This window comes from Copidosoma floridanum, unplaced genomic scaffold, assembly GCF_036245765.1.
Source record: "Copidosoma floridanum isolate Cflo_tuat_1 unplaced genomic scaffold, Cflo_Japanese_pri ptg000034l, whole genome shotgun sequence".
Classification (NCBI taxonomy): Eukaryota; Metazoa; Arthropoda; class Insecta; order Hymenoptera; family Encyrtidae; genus Copidosoma; species Copidosoma floridanum.
Genome location: NW_028321911.1, coordinates 10000001 through 10020860, shown reverse-complemented (window position 1 = coordinate 10020860; position 20860 = coordinate 10000001). Strand labels below are relative to the sequence as shown.

The following is a 20860-nucleotide window of genomic DNA, read 5'->3' as shown; positions in this document are numbered from 1 at the left end:
GGCTGATCTTAGATTAAATTCCTTACAGTATCTCACATGGTTGATTCAAATTATTAGGTGGTAAGGAACACATCTTTTAAAAAGAGCCCATTCAAAATGCAAGCATTATTTTTTTGTTAACAATTTTATGCAAAAAAATGCTGAAAACTTGTGTTTTTTAATTTTCTTTTCAAGCCAATCAACAAAAACCATATTTTGTAGTGTGCCATTCATAGATATTATTAAAACAAACATTTTGCGACCGAAATTTTTAAAATCGATTAGTAATTGTTTAAAACAATCGACATATAACGCCGACATAATAAAAAATTTCATTAATTTTTTACTCCATCAAAAAAGTTATAACAGCTCTGAAACTCAGTGAGAATATTTTTTCCTCAAAAATGAAACTACTCAAATTTTTTCATTAAAAAATATTCTCAACTTTTTAAGAAAATGCATTTATTGAGTAAAAAGGTATTAAATGTTTCACTTTCATCACATCTGGTTGCTGTCATCTGACAGGACCAAGTGGGGACTCATTTTTTTCATTGTAATGTCTAGTTTATGAATTCTCTAATGGCATAAAGATTTTTATAAACAAAATGGTCTTTGCCAAAGTGTGACTTATTTACGAATGGTTTTTTTGCAATATCTCATTAACAAATAAATATATCGACATAAAACTGATATATTCTATAGGCTGGAATTTTTTTACGGATTAAAAAAAAGTATTGTCAAATGTTTACTAGCTGAGATAAATTTTTAATTGTTTTTTCCACCATTTGTTTATTGAACAACACAGATGTTTAAAATGGGGAACGTAAGTATTTGAATACTTAAACTTAAATATTACCTATAATTTGTATTTATAATATATTTTTTTTTTTTTAATATAACGTTCTTTTAAAGTATTTATTGACAACTGTTTGATCAAGTCGCAAAGACACGCTTGTCATTTTTAACTAGAATTTTTTCGATGAAACAACTTCAAATTTACACTTTATGGGGAAAAAGTTGTATCTCGGCCATTTGCGATCCGATATTGACCTGTTTTTATTTGAGGTAACATGATAAAACATGAAAAACGACTGTATTGCTATTATTTATAATTTATTACAAATAATTTTGTTTAAGCATTGGTGCTCTAAATAAGGCTTCTTATGTTAAAAAAAATGCTAACAAACAATTGAATAGATACACTTTTACAACAAAATACTCAACAGCAAGCTACAGAGCAGCATAAAAAAATTATACCATTTTTACATTCTATAAAAATTATTCTGTGGTACACACTACTCTATTATTTTTCAATTAGTTTTTTAAATTGTTTTGGTATATATTTAAGTACTTGGTAGATCTTTCTCTACCTTTTGGAATTCCCGCTGCGTTCATGAAAACGGGATTCAGGACAGAAGAATAAAAGGAGACAAAGAAGCAAGAGAAATAGCAACATCAGCATGATGCAGCCCATGTCGCGAAAACGAGCTTTTGATTAAATTAAAAAAATTTACAAATGCATGCATATCGTCCTTGAATTTTCATTAACGAAAGTATTCTATATTAACAATTCCATAATACGCGTAAATAAATAATGCCTTCACACCAAATTGTAATCTGTGTAATTATAGTACTCATAATTTATCAATACAAACCTATAATCCAGGCACCGACTTTCCTACACAAGCAAAGTAAAGTGGGTTGAAAAAAAATGTATGATCACTAAATCTAACTATCACTTGCAAATGTAAAGTTTTAAAAACAACTGAAATGTCTTTATTTTTACATATTTTCCAAACTCCAAGCCTATAGAAAAAAAAGAATTATTTGTTTATAATAAATTAATTAACAAATTATGAACAATAGCAGAACGGTCGTTATTAATATTTCATCACGCCACCCTAAATAAAAGAAAAAGTTAATATCGGATCACAGTTAGTCAAAATACAACTTTTTTTCCTCAAGGTGTAAATTTGAAGTAGTTTGATCGAAAAAATTTTAGTTAAAAAGAAATATTCCAAAAAAACCATTCGTTAATAAGTCACACTTTTATAAAGATCATTTTGTTGATGAAAAATTGCAAAAATCCTTATGCCATTGATGAGTTCACAAGCTACACGTTACAAAGAAAAAAATGAGCTATCGCTGAGCCCTGTTAGATGACGGCAACCAGATGAGATTGAATTAAGACACCTTTTTAATAAATAGATACATTTCCTCAAAAAGTTAAAAATGTTTATTAATGAAAAAATTTGAGTAGTTTCATTCTAACAGAAAACATATTTTCACTGAGTTTCAGTGCTGTTAAAATTTTTGTGATAAAGTAAAAAATTAACGAAATTTTTTATTATTTCAACATCACTTGTTTATTATTTTAAACAATTACAAATGGATTTTAAAAAATCTGGTCGCAAAATGTTCGTTTTTATAATACCTACAAATGGTATACCACAAAATGTGGCTTTTCTTGATTGGCCAAAAGATATAAATAAAAAACACGGGTTTTCAGCATTTTTTTGTATAAAATCGTGAATAAAGAAATGATGGCCACATTTTTCATGGGCTCTTTTTTAAAAATGTGTTCCTTACTTAGCAATAATTCGAACAAACCATGTACGATACTGTAAGGAATTTTATCCTGTGAATTTGCTAACTTTATTGGCCTAGAAAAGAAAGTCCTTTATTGGTTTTACAAAAGGCGTTAAAAACGGCTCGAACTTTAGTAGTATAAATCGATGGTTTAAGCACTGGATGCTGTGGCATGAAATAACCTTGCTCGCTTTCATTTTGAACAATCGACATATGCCCTTGATCAGTATAATCCTGTAGAACTTGAAAAAATTTAATTTGATGCTCAGAATTCACTGCGTCGTTCGAGCGAATAAAATTGTGGAAGTGCTGTAATGTTTGAATCTCCAAGTTCTATTGTATCTACACGTAACGGAAAACCAACAACAAATCGCCCGTTGGGATTTCTAGTAATACTTTAAATGTAATAATATACGATTGATGATTTCTTTGTTTGCTTGACAGGTTTTTTACGTGAAATTTCTTCTACTTCTCAAAATTTAATCATAATTTGTGTCAACTCAAGCTGTTCAAAAAGAATATCGTTAGTTTCAAAAATGGTGTAATTGCAAAAATAATTTTGTTAAAAATTGCGTCAGAACTTTCCCACGATAATCTAGCCTGATAAAGATTTCTGAGTCAAAAAATCACATGGATCGGTAGTAAGTTTTATTTGTCCTACCGATAACAGCGAAAATAGAGATCCAAGGCCAATTAAAAAATCAATACCGCTTAGTATGTTAAATTATGGATTTGTGGGTTAAATATTACTTGGTAACTCCATTAAATGACGTGGAAATCTTTCCGAAGGTACTCAACTTGCTATCTGAGGAATAATAAAGCAAGTAAGCTTTTTAGAAAAATTATTGTAAGTAGATTTAATTCTTATACTGACACTTTGATTGCATTTTATACCTTACTCGTTTATTGCTTCGATTGCAATAGAGCAATTTTCAAAGGGCGAGCCTAATCAATTAGCTAATCGGGACGAAATCAAATGCATGGTAGAGCACATGTCAAGCAAAGCGAGAGACGTATAAATTTTCTCTGCGCATTTATAACGTAAATGCTAACCGTAGCCATAAGCTGAGATTGCACGTCGTTTAAAGCTGTGCTTAACACTTTTTTATCAAGTCAAAAATTAGCAGCAGAAGTAAAAGGATTTTTAGACGATTGAATTGTGCTAGAAGAGGGGATGGTGTTTGTCGTATTGTTTACATTTAAATCGTTGTGTGGCAAGGTATGATGCTTTTTGTTGCATTGTTTGTAAAGGATAGATTGACAAATACCTTGATGTATTCGTAAAAAATTCAGCAAAACTTTTTTTCTTTGACGAGTGGCCAACGTTGATAAACATTGAGCTTTTTAAAATCGGGACATCTAAAAAAAAAATTTTTGGAACCGCAATAAACGCAACCGATTTTCGTACTGGTTGTCAATACGTAATCAGGAAGGCTCCCATCAATTTTTCTATCATAAAAATGTACCCTTCTCGAGATATAAGAGTTTAAAGATTGATTCTAGTGTATGGGCGTAAAAAATGTGTTTAAACTTTTAAAACTATTTAATTTAGATTATGGTAGTGTATATAAATCAAGGTAAGTCTCTGTCTACACAATAAATCATGAAAACCATAAAAAAAGAACTCAATAACCCAACAAAGTTAAAATAAACTGTATACAGATTTGCTAATTACTTAAAAAATAAAATTGGTCCATACCGTTACTACATTTTTAGTGCTAGTAAAATAAAAATACCTTAAAATGTATGTGTCCCGTCCTCAAAAACTTAATATATTAAATCTTTCATTGTGGAAATGACTGTCACAAACCAAAATTTGAATGATACTAATTAAAAGAACTGCACGCCATCGGAGATGGCAGGAAAACAAAATTAACGATTAGTACGCCCAACAGTTAAAACACTTTTTGCTTTCTAAAACTTCCAAGTTTCATTAAAAAAAAAAAAACCAAAAAATAGCTAAATTAAAAAAATCTGATATCACAAGCTGCACGCCACTGATAATGCCTAAATGTATAGTGATATCATTAAGTACATATAATACTAATAAGTTCCAACAATTTTCGTTTTCCGAAATTAATCATTTCAAGTGTTACATCGCAAAAATGACCGAAAAATACGGAAAGTTAAGGAAAATCGATTATCATAAGATGCGTGCCACCAATATTGCCTAGAGATTCAGGAATATCACTCAGTACATATAATAGTAATAAGTTCCAACGCTTTTTCTCTTTCGGAATTATTATTTCAAGTGTTGTATCCCAAAAATGACCGAAAAATACGAAAAGTTTGGGAAAATTAATTATCACAAGCTGCGCGCCACTGATGATGCCTAGACATTTAGTAATATTACTTAGTACATACAGAAGTAATAAGTTCCAGCAATTTTGGTCTTCCGAAATTATTAATTTCAAATGTTACATCGCAAAAAAAACAAAAAAAATCGAAATTTAGGCTAATACAGCATTACGAGCTTCACGCTACTGATAATCCGCAGACATTTAGTAATGTTACTTAGTACATATAATAGTAATAAGTTCTAACAGTTTTTGTCTTCCAGTATTGTTAATTTCAAGTGTTATATCTCAAAAATGACAGAAAATATAAAAAGTTAGGGATATTTTTCGCCGCTAGTTGTTGGAGAGGGAGTCGGCTCGTGGTACCCTAGGGAATTGGAAATTTCGTTACCCCTATTGGGGGCAGGAGTACAGACTCTCTCTCGATATCTCTGAGTCGAGGAAAGGGAAAGGGTTGACTTTTCTGTTTATCTTTATATTGGAAAAGTGATAAAATTTAACTAAATTACAAATTAGACTATTGCAGTATGTTTATGAAGTTGTTGATGTGATACAAAAAGGTTACTCACTAAATCATGAGACTACGAACATGAATGGTAAAAATCGGATAATTTTTCGAAAGTTAATACGGTTGCTTCACTAAGTTGACAGTAGTTCATATATAATGTTGTTGTTTACTAACAGTGTAGTATGAATTGTGTACGGGTTGGTTCTAACTATATGTGACAATTTTGGAGTTTTCTATTATTTTTGCTCATTTATATGACTCTAAGTTATGCTAATATTTAGCTTTATGTCGTTTAATCCTAATCTAACATTATATTCGCATTTAATATTTCCCCGCAGTTCAACTGTTCCCAGTCAAACTTTTGCACATACGGTTATTTCATTTTTATTCATCGAAAAATATTTTGAGTGTTTTTCACTTTAGGACAGCATAGGCCAGCGTGCATGTACACGAATCATCATTGTGCTGCAGGTACGAATAATTTGCAGGTGATTTATCTCTTTTCAGATACACGTTGGTCCTTGCTCAAAATAATGTCAAAACAACATGAAAAATTCCTAAGGACTGAGCGAGGAAAACATTTATTAGTAATTTTAGTCTACCGACGGTACACCCCCCCCCTCTCCTAAAACTGGTAGTAGGGCTTTCGACAAAAAGGTCTGAGAACAGTTCGCTGAGTGTTAACTTATTTACCTAGTTTACAGTATGATAAGTGCAATTTACGTACTAACGTTAGTAATTTCTTATTTATATACGATTTATATTTATTTATTGGCCCGCAATTGCTCTGGGTGCCTCGAGATACGGAAAAAAACAATGAGGGACTCTATGGCGAGGGGAAAACAGTAATCAAAACCTTCACCGGGACCAATACTATTATTAGGGTTAGTAACGCTTATACATGTCATTGTAAAAAAAAATTTTAGTTTTTGCGTATATATGGGGCTGTGCATCCCCCTATCACCTCCTTCCTAAAACTGGTACTAGGACTTTTGACAAAAAGTCCTGGAAGTAGTTCGATTCGTACCTGTTCTGGAGGAAAGCGGTACATTGGGTTGTGCACATTTTTTTGTGGGTTATTAGGAAATGGCATAAAATGGACCCTCTTTTAAGTTGGTGTCTTGGGTTTAAGGAGTGGGTGGATTCTTTTTTTGCATGTGTTCTGATACTTGAGTTTGGTAATGCATTTCAGCTTCTTCTTGCGGTTCACGGTTTTTTATTTCTTTGGTGATTTGGATGATCTTGTCTCAAGAAAAGCAACAATCCAGTAAGTGTATTCCAGACTGTGCCAAGCATACGTATTGACCACCCGTATGTTTGTTGTAGTAAGTAGCTATTGATCAGTGCTTCTGCTATAGTTTTGATTATGTGGATGATTAAATATATAGCTAAAAATCCTGCGCTAGCGTTGCCAAAAGCGGTCAGTTTTCCCCATTATCGCTTTCAAGAATTATCAGCTAGTTCCTTCAGCGATGCTTCAGGAGCTTGAAAATGGAGCTTAGTTAGTAGGTGGCGAATTAGAAAGTAGGCTGTCACTGTAGCTCGCTAAAAAGAAAAAAAAAATTGTAAATCCTGATGTGGTAACTTTATAAAGCATGATTTTTAAAAGCACTGGCCTATGAATAAGTATGCTAATCACCGTAACTATCTTACTAAAATATAAAGCAAAGTCGTAAAAACTGTTGTAATCGCTAATCGTAGAAAATACTCAACCGATCTTGCTGAAATTTAGCATACCGAGTCTTGATACTTCCTAGAAGGTTTTAGTACACTTTTTATCTTGAAAAAATTAGTAACAAAAGCTATAAATAAACTCAAAGTTTTGCTAAAACACGCTAGCTTTTCACTTTAGTTTAGAAGAATCCGCTAGGTGGCAAAAAAGTAAAATCTAATCTACCTGCAAAAAGGAGTAAGTGGGTCCAGTTTTAATATTCTCTAGCAAATTGCTGAAAACCATAGTCATTCATCGTTCACTGGCAGTGCATTTAAAATAGAGTTGAGAGTTGTACAGCTGCGTATGCCTGGGTAACACTAGGACCATCATAAGTATTTATGCTCCCTAATTAACAGTGAAGCTACGAAGGAAAAATAAACTCGAGTCAACGGGACAGTCTCCAATAGGCAAGCATCACGAACCAATCTTCTTACCTTTCATTGTAAAAACTACTGAGCTCTGCAAAAAAAAGGTGCTTCAGACACCAACGTCTCTAGCGTAATACTAGCTGACGTTGAAAAAAAGCTCTAAAACTAGCTTCAACGCTTTAGACTTCGTAGTTTCCCTTATGATCAGTCTGGTACTACAACAGTAAGCCAAAGAAGGTTATCCTGAGGTATCTCGGCAGTCACATTTACTGGATACTTCAGTAAAAAAAAGAATTAAGCACACCCGTCCTTTTTAGGTCCATTGATGGTTGAACTCCCTTGCCAACAAATATATTAAAACTTAACAAAGTTGACAAAAAATAGCCTTTAAGGCTCACAAAAGTTGCAAGACGGCGAATGGGAGGGAAAACTTCAAATGTTTCAAATGTATACAATTTAAGGTGTCAAGAAACTGACGCAGAAGCTTTGTTGAGATTGAAACAGCAGCGTCAAAATCAACAGATAAAGAATCCATTAGGTGAGAGATAAGCTTTCCATTATAACCTTGACAATAATTACTTGAATTTTCCCAATTTTTAAATAGGTTGAATAATATGTATTCGTATTTACTAGGGTGCTAAAAAGTGGAGAGATTTAACCCCAGATATTTGTTGCTCTGGTAACAAAGTTGGAAGATTGGAAAAACAATTTTTTTTTTTATACTTTTTTTGTCAGTATTGAATTGAAGTTTTGACAAACAGCCCTTTTAATTTATTGTAACGTAAGAAAGTCCAAATAAACGGCCCTTTAGGGCCATCAACTATTTTATGGCGTAAGGAACTTATGGTACTTGCCAGAATCATATTTTTTTTATTTCTTATAACTCATTATTTGACTTCATAAATTACATGGATTCTGAACAAAGATGTTAATAAAAAATTTTTTATTCTGAAGGTACATGTAAAATGTTTAACTTAAAGCGTTTTATGGTTTGTCAACACACTACGGTATTCTATTCAGTGAGTCTCGGGCGAAGCCAAGAGGAAGCCGCTTGTATGTTTATAACTATACGTTTTTGCTCATTAAATTTGAGTCTGACATCAGCATGATAAAGGTGGCTCATATTTTATTAGTATTTAGCAAAAATGTTGAACAATTCGGGTATTGTGTATAGTTAACTATATGATTTTTTTTAAAACTACAGAACTATTATCTGCCGTGGATGGAAAAATACAACAAACATGTTTATGGGCCCGTTGAACCTGAATTTAAAGTCATAATAGTACGATTGCATTTGTTTTATCAGCATAAAGTAAAAATGCTAAAAAATTTAGGTATTTGGTATAACAAACTTTATAACTTTTTTAAATACATTACTATTCTGTACCGTAGTACAAAAAACATAATCAATCTATTTGAACGTCCACTAAACCCAAATCTTATATCTGAATTTCAGTATTGTATCATTTTATCTTAAAAAAGCAACAGACCGGTTACTGGGGTGGATCTACCCTGTCTAAAAATGGCTTTGTCTTTGGTACCATTCGATAAGGGATGGAAAAAAAACCTTGAAGCCAAACTTTCTGTTTCCTATTAAATGCGCATACGTAGTAATGTCGAAAATAGTGTTTTTTATAAACTCACTTTTTCTATTCTTCAATTTTTTCTCAAGAAATTTAAAAAATTCAAAGAATTAGCTGTCTATACAGCCAAGAACCAAATAATTTTTGAAAAACATGACGTCCAAAAAATTTTTTCAACTCTACAATTGATTTCTTATCATGTTTAATAAAAAGGTTCCACCTTTGATTTAGTATTTTTCCATGTATTTTTATATGCTTTTTGTAATCCTGCTAATTTAATTGCGATATTTTTGGCGGCACATACTGAAAATGACCAGAAACTCGTTTTGTTAAGGTTATTTGCAGTTTTCCATAGCTGATACATATTTTAAACAATTTTCAGTAGCTTTTTAGGATCTGTTTTTTGGTGTTCTGAACAATTCCGTAGTTGATTTTTCAATATTTTAGGTGTCTCGAACCAAAAAATTCGATAAACGCATTTTTTGAGGTTATATACGGTTTTCAGTTGGTAACATGCATTTTTAACATGTTTGCGTAGCTTTTCTTGATGTATTTATCTAAATTGGATTTGCATTTAAAAAAGCAGAGAGATTACTATGTACGAAACATGAAAATAAGACCAGCTAAAAATTTTTTTCATAAATTACTAAAACGGATTACTCTAAATTCTGTAATGTAGAAGTTGATTATTTATTTATTTATTCAAAATTTTTTTTTAATTTTTGTCAAATGAACTTTGAAACTGTAGAGTAAATTAATCCATATTAGTACAGTTAACCAACGTAAACTTTCCTGCGCTGTATAATGATGTATACGTATTACATAACTAGCTGTAAAGCCATGTTAGTCCATTTTGTTGTAAAGTGAAATACTTGTGATAAGAATTAATAACTCAGCTGCTTACATGACATATGACCATCCACCGTGAAGTTGGCCGCAGATAGTGCAACGTGCTAGTGGGTGCTGCAACTTTAATGATAAGGGAGCTTATGCTTATAAAATGTAATTAATAATTTACTTGTGATGATAAATATAAAACTATTTTTTAAACTTACCTTATCAAAAAATTTTCACTATTATTTGAATTAACTTTGCTTTAATGCTGACAAACGTTTTACACGTGCAACTATAAGTCAGATTGTTATAATACTAATCATTCAAATGTTTACTTATAAATATATGTTTTAAATCTGTTGCTTTCGAGAAAATTGAATGTATTCGGATACAAATAGCTACTTAAAAAAACAGTGTCTAAGCATTCGACCGATCCAATTTTTCTTAAATTTAATGCATTACTATTAGTCTGGTGTCAGTTTACGTGTACGGTTGTTGAAGAGGCGATCCATTTTTCAGTTTAAAAAATATTATCAAGTGCTTAAAGTGTTTCTGCTACTTATTTGGTGAAAATAAAATTGTTAAATAGTAACAGTCTTTTAAGTAATTTTAAAATAACATTTGTTCTTTCCAACAATACGGCAAATACTCATGCATTATTAAACTACTGTTTCAAGAACTTACTAAATACTTTGAATATATCATAATAGTATGTATATGATTTTCGGCGTTCCATCTGAACATAACACTTTTTTTTCCATCACGTCACAGTACTTACTTTTCAACTTTATAGAAATGACGTTTTTACGTAGAATATTATTTTAAAGATTGTAAGAGACGTCAGTCATATTGATAGCCACATTTAAAATGTGCGTAACACATTTACATTAAAAACTGTATGTCTTTCATTCTTGATCACTACTTTTTTTTCCTCTTACCTACATTATATTTAGAAACATAAAGTTGAAAATTAAAAAATAAACTTTTAATAATTTAAATGATATTTTGAAGGTTATGTTAGCATTTTGTATTATTTACCAAAATGAATAATCTAACTTTAAAAGTAAAGTCAAAAACAAGTAACATTATATAACTAAAGTACAGAGCTGTATATTATACCTGGTGAGCGTCATTGGTATTTTTACAACAAAATCAATAATTACACATTACCATGGATGTACTTTAGTAGTGAAATATGTTTGAGTAAATTTTTTATACAACGTTGTAGTTAACTACAAAAAAATGTGTATGATTACTATTTACTGATTTAAGCAAGCCTAATTTTCTCAGACTTTTTATTTTTTAATTTTTAAAAAGGGTATATGGTTACATTGCAGAATTAATTGTCTCTGGAACTTTTATTCCTAAAATAACTTTGATTTTGTTCGAATTTTCAATATTGATTATAATTTTCTGACTCACACACTTAAAGGGTTGACGTTTACCACTATTTTAAAGCCACCAATTGTGAGCATCTTGACGTAAAAAAGCCAATGCTTATAGGGCTAAGATAGCACATTTTTTCCATTTTTATGTATGCAGCGTATCTTATAGTTGAAAATATTTTGGGTACTAAGGCTGATGAACTTGTTTTTAACACGAGTTTTCTACCTTTAATCTGATAAAAATGTTTCGTTATAAACATTTTGTTTTATTGAAACTATTTATATATTAATGACCTAGTTCTAAACTTAAAACATGATTTTCCTTTAATTACAGAAATATTGCATTAGTCATCTATATTTTTAATATTTATGATCAGCTCCATCGCACTTACAACTATGTCATCTACAAGTAAACAATCTCCTAAACAAGACAGAACGCGATGAGCGAAAATTTTTTATATCTTTAATTTTATTAAGAAAAGTAAGTGGTCAGATAAAAACTTCAGAGACTGGAATTGAATTAGAACATGCAATAAAACTTGCAGGCTCAGAAAACATAAAAATCAACGATCCTGCATGTAATTTGTGCAGATCTCGTTTAACAAGTTATGACACAAACAAAATTTGACAACTTCGTTTATGTAATAGAAACCATTAGTTCTGAAGAATCAAATATTTCTGAGTACTTGTCACAGCTTAGTTTGATGGATTATGAGTCTAAAACAAATACAAAATCTTTAAGTTATACCGTAGTTGAAAGAGAAAAAGCAAAAACAATAGAGTTACTATTCCAAGAACTATATAAACTCATTGCTGTTGCTTTATTTATGGTTATAAAAGACAAACAGGCATAATCAGTATACATATAGAAGCAACAATTCAAATATCTTGCAAAATCAGTTTTGTGTGCCACCAAAAATATTACAAATAAGTTAGCGGTATTACAAAAAGCATATAAAAATACATTCAAAAATACTAAATCTTAAGTAGAACCTGTTTATCAAACGTGATGAGAAATTGATTGTAAAGTTAAAAAATTTTTTGGACGTCATTTTAGAGGTCATGTTTTTTAAAAATTCTCTTGGTCCGTGGCCGTATAAAAAGTTACTTCTTTAAATTTTTTTTTAATTTTTTGAGTATAAATTGAAGCATAAAAAAAAAAAAAAAAAAAAAAAACTATTATTATATTACTGCGTATGCGCATGCGTTGGGATACAATTGTTAAAATATGAGTAAATTTATATTGAATATGTAACTAGTGACATCTACTGAGTGGCATTAACATCATGAGTGAAAGATGATATGTATATGTACTTTGTACAATGATACAGGGAAGGCAACCAAAACGCAGCAACGCACGCACGCTCTTGTAAAGTCTCTCGGTACAATGAGAGAGATGATATTTTAATCTGGATCAATCTTTATTTCTTTTGTTATATATATTAATTTAAGTGTTGACTAGTATAATTTTATTGATCCACTACGTCCAAGTACATTTATCAAATATGGTAGCAGAGCTCGGTTAGTATTATTCAATTGTTACGTGTTGCTTCAATGGCTCGTGATAATTAACTACTACGGGCTCAAGTCAAAGTAAGACAAAAAGAAAAAAAAAGTTTAAGATGTGATAATAGAAAAAAATATATAAATAATGATATAAATAATTTTAGAAGCCAGAAAGGTATATCATTGAACCGTGTCCACCTTGCATACATGAATTGAATGGAATGGCAGAGAAATATAACAGGGATAGTGTGGATGTGTCTGGATGTTTATTACAAAAAGCAATGGTTCATAATAGATTTTTGCCAGAAATAGTTAAAACAGCAGCTTGTTTGAAAATACAATTATCACTAATACTGTTGAACATAATAAAATTCTTTTTAAAATTATGATTAAGGAAAAATTTAATACAAGAAATTACAAAATTTATGGAAATTGAGTTTTTGTGAGAAGACCAGAGGAAAATACAAATTAAAAATAGGACAAAAATGCAGACTTAGGAATTTTGTTCGGTTATAAAAATATTGGTTATAGAGTTCCGGTAAATAATAAAATAGTAGTTGCAAGACACGTTGATATCATCGAAAATGGTACAGACTGTATTAGTTTAAAATTAGAAAATGATATGGTTAAAATAAATTACATGAAAACAAAGTTGAAAATATAAATGGCAATTTAAATACAAAGTGCAATTATAGAAATAAAAACTTTAGTTTAAGATGGTCAACTAGGGAAAAAATAGAGCCTGATAGATATGGAGATGAAAATTTTGTATATAGTAATATTATTTATATAAATCATAAGAATGCTGAGACATCTATTTCTTATAATGATGCAATGAATATTAAATAAGTTTAAAAATTGGAAATAGGCAATGGATAGAGAAAAAGATTGTTTAAATACGAATAAAACTTGGATTTCTGTGAATAAACCAAATAAACAATTTCTGTAAAAACAAACTTTAGGTTTAAAATGGGTTTATACTAAAAAGGCTAATGATGCTTTTAAAGCTAAGTTAGTAGTAAGAGGATACCGGTAAAATTATTTAATTCATGATATTTAATAACTAGTTGCAAGAATGCAAACTTTAAAAATGTTACTTTCTTATTGTTGTCAAAATAATTCAATTATTGGACAGATTGATATCGAAACAGCGTTTTTGAATGGAAAGGTAAAATTTAAAGTATGTGTAAAACAGCCACAAGGCTATGATGATGGCTCTAATAAGGTATTAAAATTAGATAAAGCGTTGTATGGATTAAGAGAAAGCCCAAGAGCTTAGTATGAGTATTTTGATACTTATTTGAAAAGTTTAAATTTTAAAACAAGCATAAGCGATTGCTGCTCATATATCTTAAGCGGAAAAAATGATTATGTATATTTAATTCCTTTTGTGGATGACTCATTAATTTGCTGTAAAAATAAAGAAAAACTAAATATTGTTGAACGATTAGTATGTAAACGGTTTCAAATGAAATATTTAGGTAGAATAAGTATTTATTTAGGCATTATCATCAATTATGACTATAAAAATGAAAAAATGACACTTGTTTGAAAAAAACTATGTTAAAACATTAGCAAAGAAGTATGATATTGAAAATTTAAAATTGTATGTGGTTCTTACGGAAAAAAATTTGAAATTAGAAGCAGTGCAATCACTGTGTGATGACATCAAGTATAAAAATTTATTGGAGCTTTTTTGTATATAAGTGTGGAAACTAGACCTGATATCAGCTTCAGTGTAAATTATTTAAGTAGACTTCAAAATAGTTATGATGAAACACATTTTAGATATGCTTGAAGGGTTTTGAAATATTTGTTTTTAATTAAGGATTCACAATTAGTTTATGGAAAGAGAAGTCATGATAATATTATTGATTGTATTGCCAATACTGATTGGGCTAGTGATATATTTGATAGAAAATTAGCGACAGGCTATGTAATAAGGATGTATCGAAATGTAATCCATTAGAACCAGAAAACAGAATAGTGTTACAAAATTATTAACAGAAGCTGAGTTTGTAGCATTATCTGAGTGTGTGAGTAAATTAAATGTTATAAAAGATTTGTTACTCGATTTGGAAATTGAAGTTTACAACCCAATGAAAAAATATAAAGAGAATTCTGGTGCGATTAGTATAGCTAGGTTTGGAGACTTCACTAAAAAGTCAAAATACATTGAAATTCATTATCACTTTTTAAACGAAAGTTATGCGAAACATGAAATTGGTATTGTGAAAGTTAAGAAAATATAGCAGATATTTTTACCAAAGCTTTAGGCAGAAATAAGTTCGAAAGATTTAGAAACACGTTGAATGTAAAGTAGTTTAAGATACTCAAATTGAGATTGTAATATAAATTTAAGGAAGCATGTTAGAGTATGAGTAAATTTATATTGAATATGTAACTAGTGACATCTACTAAGTGGCATCAACATCATGAGTGAAAGATGATATGTATATGTACTTTGTACAGTGATACAGAGAAAGCAGACAAAACGTGGCCGTTGCCACGCATGTACGCTCTTGGAGAGTCTCTCGGTACAATGAGAGAGGAGATCTTGTAACCTTGATTAATCTTTATATTCGTTATTAAATATATTATTTTAAGTGTTAACTTGTGTAATGTTATTAATCCACGACATCCTAGTACATTTATTTAACAGTAAGGATTAAACTGTAGTGTGGTTGATGATAAACTGACATTATTCTTCAAAGTTAAAAAAACTAAATTAACAATGAAACTGTACACAAAATGATAATTGAAGCACGACTTTATTAATAAAGTCATGGCTCCAATTACCATTTTGTGTACAGTTTCGTTGTTGATTGTACGACTATGAAGCAAGTGTGTAGATGATTCACCTTTACATCAAGACTAAATTATTTGTGTAACAATAGCTTTTATGTTTTTGTAATATTTGTGAGAACCATACACTTGACAACAATGAAAAAATTTGTACCAAACATTGCAAAAGCTTTACAAAAAATGTTTTAAAATTTTATCTGAAACTAAAAAGTATGAATGGGCCTTAACATTTGTTTGTAGTGGTTTAAGTACTATGCTTACTTGACATAAACCTGAAACTAAGAATAAAAGATTTAATCCACCGATAAAACTTGACACAGGCTTGAAAATAAGAATTAAAAAAGTTAGTCTACCGTCAACATGACAGAAATCAAAAACTAAATTAGATTGTTATGTTTGTAGGACCAATCCAAAAGAATAGAGAATGACAAAAAAATTTAAGCATAACTAGAGCTTTAACCGTCTAATAAATATACAAAAATTAATGAAGAAAGTACTAGTACTTTAGAAGTTCTACCAGATAAAATATACTTAACAATGAAATAATTGACAACGAACAACAATTCAAATTAAATAAATATTAAACGAGTGAAGAGGGCCATTTACAGATGAATACGTTCCACCTATCCACACAAACCGAGATTTATTTTTATAAAAAAATATAAATGATATAATTTGAGATTTTATCTTATAAATAAAGCAGCTCAACTGTAAACATCAGATTTGATGAATAGTGAAATGGTAAAAAAAATCCAAATCTACCTTTTATTGAAAAAAACATCTATAATTTCAAAATTCTGAATACACTGAAAAAACTGAATTAAATTTTTAGACGTAAAGGAATTTATGAACGAATGAAAACTACCTTGTTACAAAGAAAAAAATTGAAGGTCATTAATTAATTTTTTCGTTTGAAATTAAAAGGTTGTCTTGTTCTATGATTCAGACAAACTTCGCTTGTGCTGCCTCGATTCTCTTTAAAAGAGACGATTTAAATATGAAGATGGTTCCAAAAATTATTAAATATACAGAATGCAACTTACATGTTTGTGGTGACCTTCAAATGATATACATAATTTTGGGCCTATAATTAGGTTGCTCAAAGTGTCATTATCTTATGTTCCTATGAGAAAATAGAGATACAGGCAATTATTGTAAAAAAATTAATAAGAACCCCATTCAGTCCATTTCACACGAGCCATTAGAAGAACTTGCAAAAGCTCTCCTTTCACTTTCTTCCTATTAAACTTTTTTTAATAAATCAGTTTGTAAAAGTACTAAATAACAAAGTTACATTTTTCAGTATACATGGCAGAAAACCTTAAAAATATTAAATGCTACATTAAAAAAAGAAATTCTTAATTGACCTCAAATACGCACTCCTGCTAATCTAAGCGATTAGTAAAAAACAAGGTAAATGACTTTACTTGGACATAAATGAAATGAAAAGGCAATTTCTAAAAGAAAGCGTGATCTAATTTTACAAGTTTGACATCTGATTCAAGTTCAGTAGACCCACAAACATGTAGGTGATTTTTTCTTTTAGGGCATATAGTATCACCTTTGTATTTATAAACACTATATAGTTTCAGATACAAAATAACTATATTTTTTAGCATTTTGCCAAACGAGGGCCAATTTTGCTATTCAAACGGCAGTGGGATAAAAAACATTGTTATAGTGATATTGTCCCCGCGTGGTACACGTTTTATGCACAATATTTTGACGCTTTAGAAATAATTATTTTTTGCCGTATTTCGTTACATTTTCATTTTGACTTAAAAGATAGATTCTTTTGTCATTATTACCTTTAAATCATGTAAAAACTTACATCGCTGGAAGAATGCCGTATTTTTTTCTCTTGTGACTTGGTATACTATTTTTTATTTTAAAAGCAAGAACGGTTAAAATTAAATGAACAGTTAAGCATAATAGGAAGTTTTAGGTTGCGGAAAACTATAAATTTTATTCATGTAGCATTATACTTTTTTTCTGGTAGAAAACGTAACGGTTAATTTCAATAAGTTTTAGAACTAAAGTTTCAATAACGTATTTACTTATTGTATGCACACAAGTATTATTTTTAACATGAAATAAAAAAATTTTTTCTTACAATATTGTCTTGACTTAAATAGGAAGATCTGCATCATGCATCTGTTTGGATCAAACGTAATGAAAAAGATAAACAACTGTCGCAGTTACAGTATCAAAGGAGACCTATGACTAGGGTAAGTAATGTTATGATCAATTGATGTTAAAAAGTAAATAATAAGATAAAACTTATTTTTTTAATAGTCATGTACTTAAATTATTTAACCTTGAGTCGTATTTATTGTTTTGTAAATTATTTGATCTTATACAATAATTATTAAAGTGTTTAAGAATTTATTTCAAGAACGTTGGAAAAGCAGATAGTTTTTGATAAAAATTGTTAATATCAGAATATATAATATGTCCTAACTTAATGCTAAGACAGACCTATGCTTACATATTTTATTATGAAGCTTTTCTTCTTCTTATTTTTATATATCTAAAATAACGAATCATTCTAATTTTATTGTTTATTATCATCGCAATATGCATATTGTAAGTGTTTTTGAAACCTTCATAAATTTACCTAAGATTTACAAAAGGATCTATAAATTAGTACATAAAACTGATTGTTATTGTCTAGATGTATACTAACAACTTTATTTGTTTGTGACAACATTACAGAACTCAAATATATTGTCAGCTGTACTGTGTCTAGTAAAAGAGCTAGACTATCCAAGCTTGGAGGTTGTCGAAATGGCAGTGAGAAGTCGCATTGATGAGCTGGATGAATGATCCTTTTGACACTACTCCCATGCTGAACAGGGGGTGGTGCTATCAAGTTGTTTAATGCAGCAGCAGCTGCACTATCGTGACCAACACCATAATTGCAATCATCTTAGTAATCAGCAGAAGTACCAACGTCATAACCATGCAAATATTATCAGTGCTTCAGTGCCAAGTTCTGAATATTCTGTCTTTCTTGATTTTAATCTTATAGATGGTCAGTATTTAGGTACCAATTTTAATCTAAACAGTCAATGGTTGTCATCCAAGTCCAGCTGCCTCAGTCACGAGGACAATCCACAGCGGTTCGTCAGCGTGAAGCACAGGAATGTCTTGCCAATGAGTCCGTCAACTTTTTCGCCTAATAAACTCACCTTCTGCCTTAAGAATGCTCTGATAACTACATATGCCATTTATACTGAAGCTCAGGATAAATACACACCAGCTGGCTGTGTTAAGGTGCATTGGACCACTAGCAGTGGCAACGTACACGAAGCGAGGCTGGTTTCCCCAAACAGCCTTAACTTAGTACCCTGTAGCATCATCAACCACTTACACAGAGTGCTCAGTAGACAGCAAAACTTCGTTATCAAGAACCACACTCCAGAACTGCACCACTGTAGGTCGACTCAGCTACGTTATATTCAATCTGCTAAGGGTACATGGACCTATAACTTCTGAACCACATTATTTTCTTTTGTTTTATTTGATGCTAAGATTGGAACTTTATGCATCGGCAATTAATTTAAAAAAAATTTTTTTACTCTTTTATTTAGTAGTTCTGCATTTCAGAAGAATCCCAAAGCATCTCTCAGTGTAGTACTAATTTTGACCACTCATTAAACTAAAATCGCGGTTTTTTTATAAGTGTTAAAATTGATGAATGTAGTTACTAATTAGACTAGTTTAGTAATAAAAATGTCTTCTAGTAGTAAAGATTTGAAGTGCAATAAAAATTTGTAACTAATTTCCGCCAATTAATGTAAGTTGAGTATGTATGTCATAACGATTTCCCGAGCAAAAAAACTTATTAATTTTATTATAGTTACATTACATTATTTTTTAATTTGCGCGATTTCTTTACAGCTTTTTAATTAAGTTTTATTTGTAACTATTTAATCTTGAAAGATTAGTAATTTAATATTTTTGAATATATAGTAATAATTGAGAAGTACACATTGTACGTTATTGCTCATACGTGGTCAATAAATTGATCTATGGATGAATGAAAATAATTTTTAATGCATTGTAACATTCTTCATGATAATTAAAAATTATTAGTATGCTTATAACTACTTTTTGCAATGTATTGAGATTTTGGTAACAGTGTAAAGTTTTGGAGCGAGCTGTATACTTATAGAATAATTTCTGGCCAAATCCTGTAAATTTTGAGGTACCATTTAATTCATAAAAAATTAAATAAAAATTTTTGTTTTTTTTAAACTTGCAATATCTTACCAGTTCGTTTACACACAGTTATTTAAAAATTGCTTCTAAGACACATTAAGATTAAAAAAATTTTAGGTATCTTAGAACACTATTACAAACTATTTTTATATTATTTTCAATCTTTCTTTCGAAAAACTTTCATTTCCACTTCGAATATTTTAAAACCATTACTTACACAGCAATGAAAAAAATTAATTAATAGCTAACTCGCGCCCCTCCTAATTCAGGTCCTAAAGGATTGAAGAGCAAGGAAGATAAGGAGAATAGCGGGGCAGTCGGTCGAGAGAGTTGAGATGAGTCGATCGATAATACACTCGTCCCTCGCCAATATAAGTAATAAAGGATTGTCGAATATAAAACATTCTTATTATCTTGCATGCACCCCAAGTCACCGTATTCACACGTAACAGTTTGGTGAAAAGTGTAGGGTTGGCTTTTATCGCGAAAATTAAAATCTTTTTTTAACATCTACTTGTCATTGCTCGGAAATTAAAAGCGGCTATCGGAAATCACACATAGTTCAGTGCCGCAAACGTACAGCATTCAACGTATTGAAAAAGAGTAAATGAGGACAATCATTTCAACGAAATCACCGACTCACTACAGACAGGTCAAATAGACACAGAGATGCCAATACAAATCAATTCGAATATACTGCGTTATCAAAACCAAGGTCTGCTAACAAAGGGGGGGTCACCATCACGAGTATGCAGGTCATAGTCGTACTAATTATCTCCATTGCATCTCTGATTATAAAGTAAGTAATTTAATTGTTATTATTATCTTGTTATATGTTTATCTTTCCCAATAGGTTCCTTAGCCAATATTATTACGATAAATACCGATAAATTAGCATGTAATGTAATTGCTAGCGCGCTTCTCGAACCTCTACAAGAATCTGGGATAATGACGATTATTTTAAGACACGATCCCGAATCATACGTTCTTTGGGAAAAAGCAAATGAAGAGACACGAGCTCTCATAGTAAAAATGCTCAAAAATATAAAACCAAAAATGTTATTGAAC

The 20860-nt window shown here is 30.3% G+C and overlaps 1 protein-coding gene across 1 annotated transcript in view; it reads left to right on the top strand.

Moving 5' to 3' along the window:
• LOC106635815 (cilia- and flagella-associated protein 410) overlaps positions 1 to 19353 on the top strand; it is a 216494-nt gene extending 197141 nt beyond the window's left edge. The window contains exons 7-8 of the mRNA XM_089597589.1: positions 17704 to 17796; positions 18284 to 19353. Of these exons, the coding sequence (XP_089453715.1) occupies positions 17704 to 17796; positions 18284 to 18394 (204 nt within the window). The 3' untranslated portion in view covers positions 18395 to 19353. The remainder of the gene's footprint in view (positions 1 to 17703; positions 17797 to 18283) is intronic.
• Positions 19354 to 20860: the final 1507 nt, after the last annotated feature.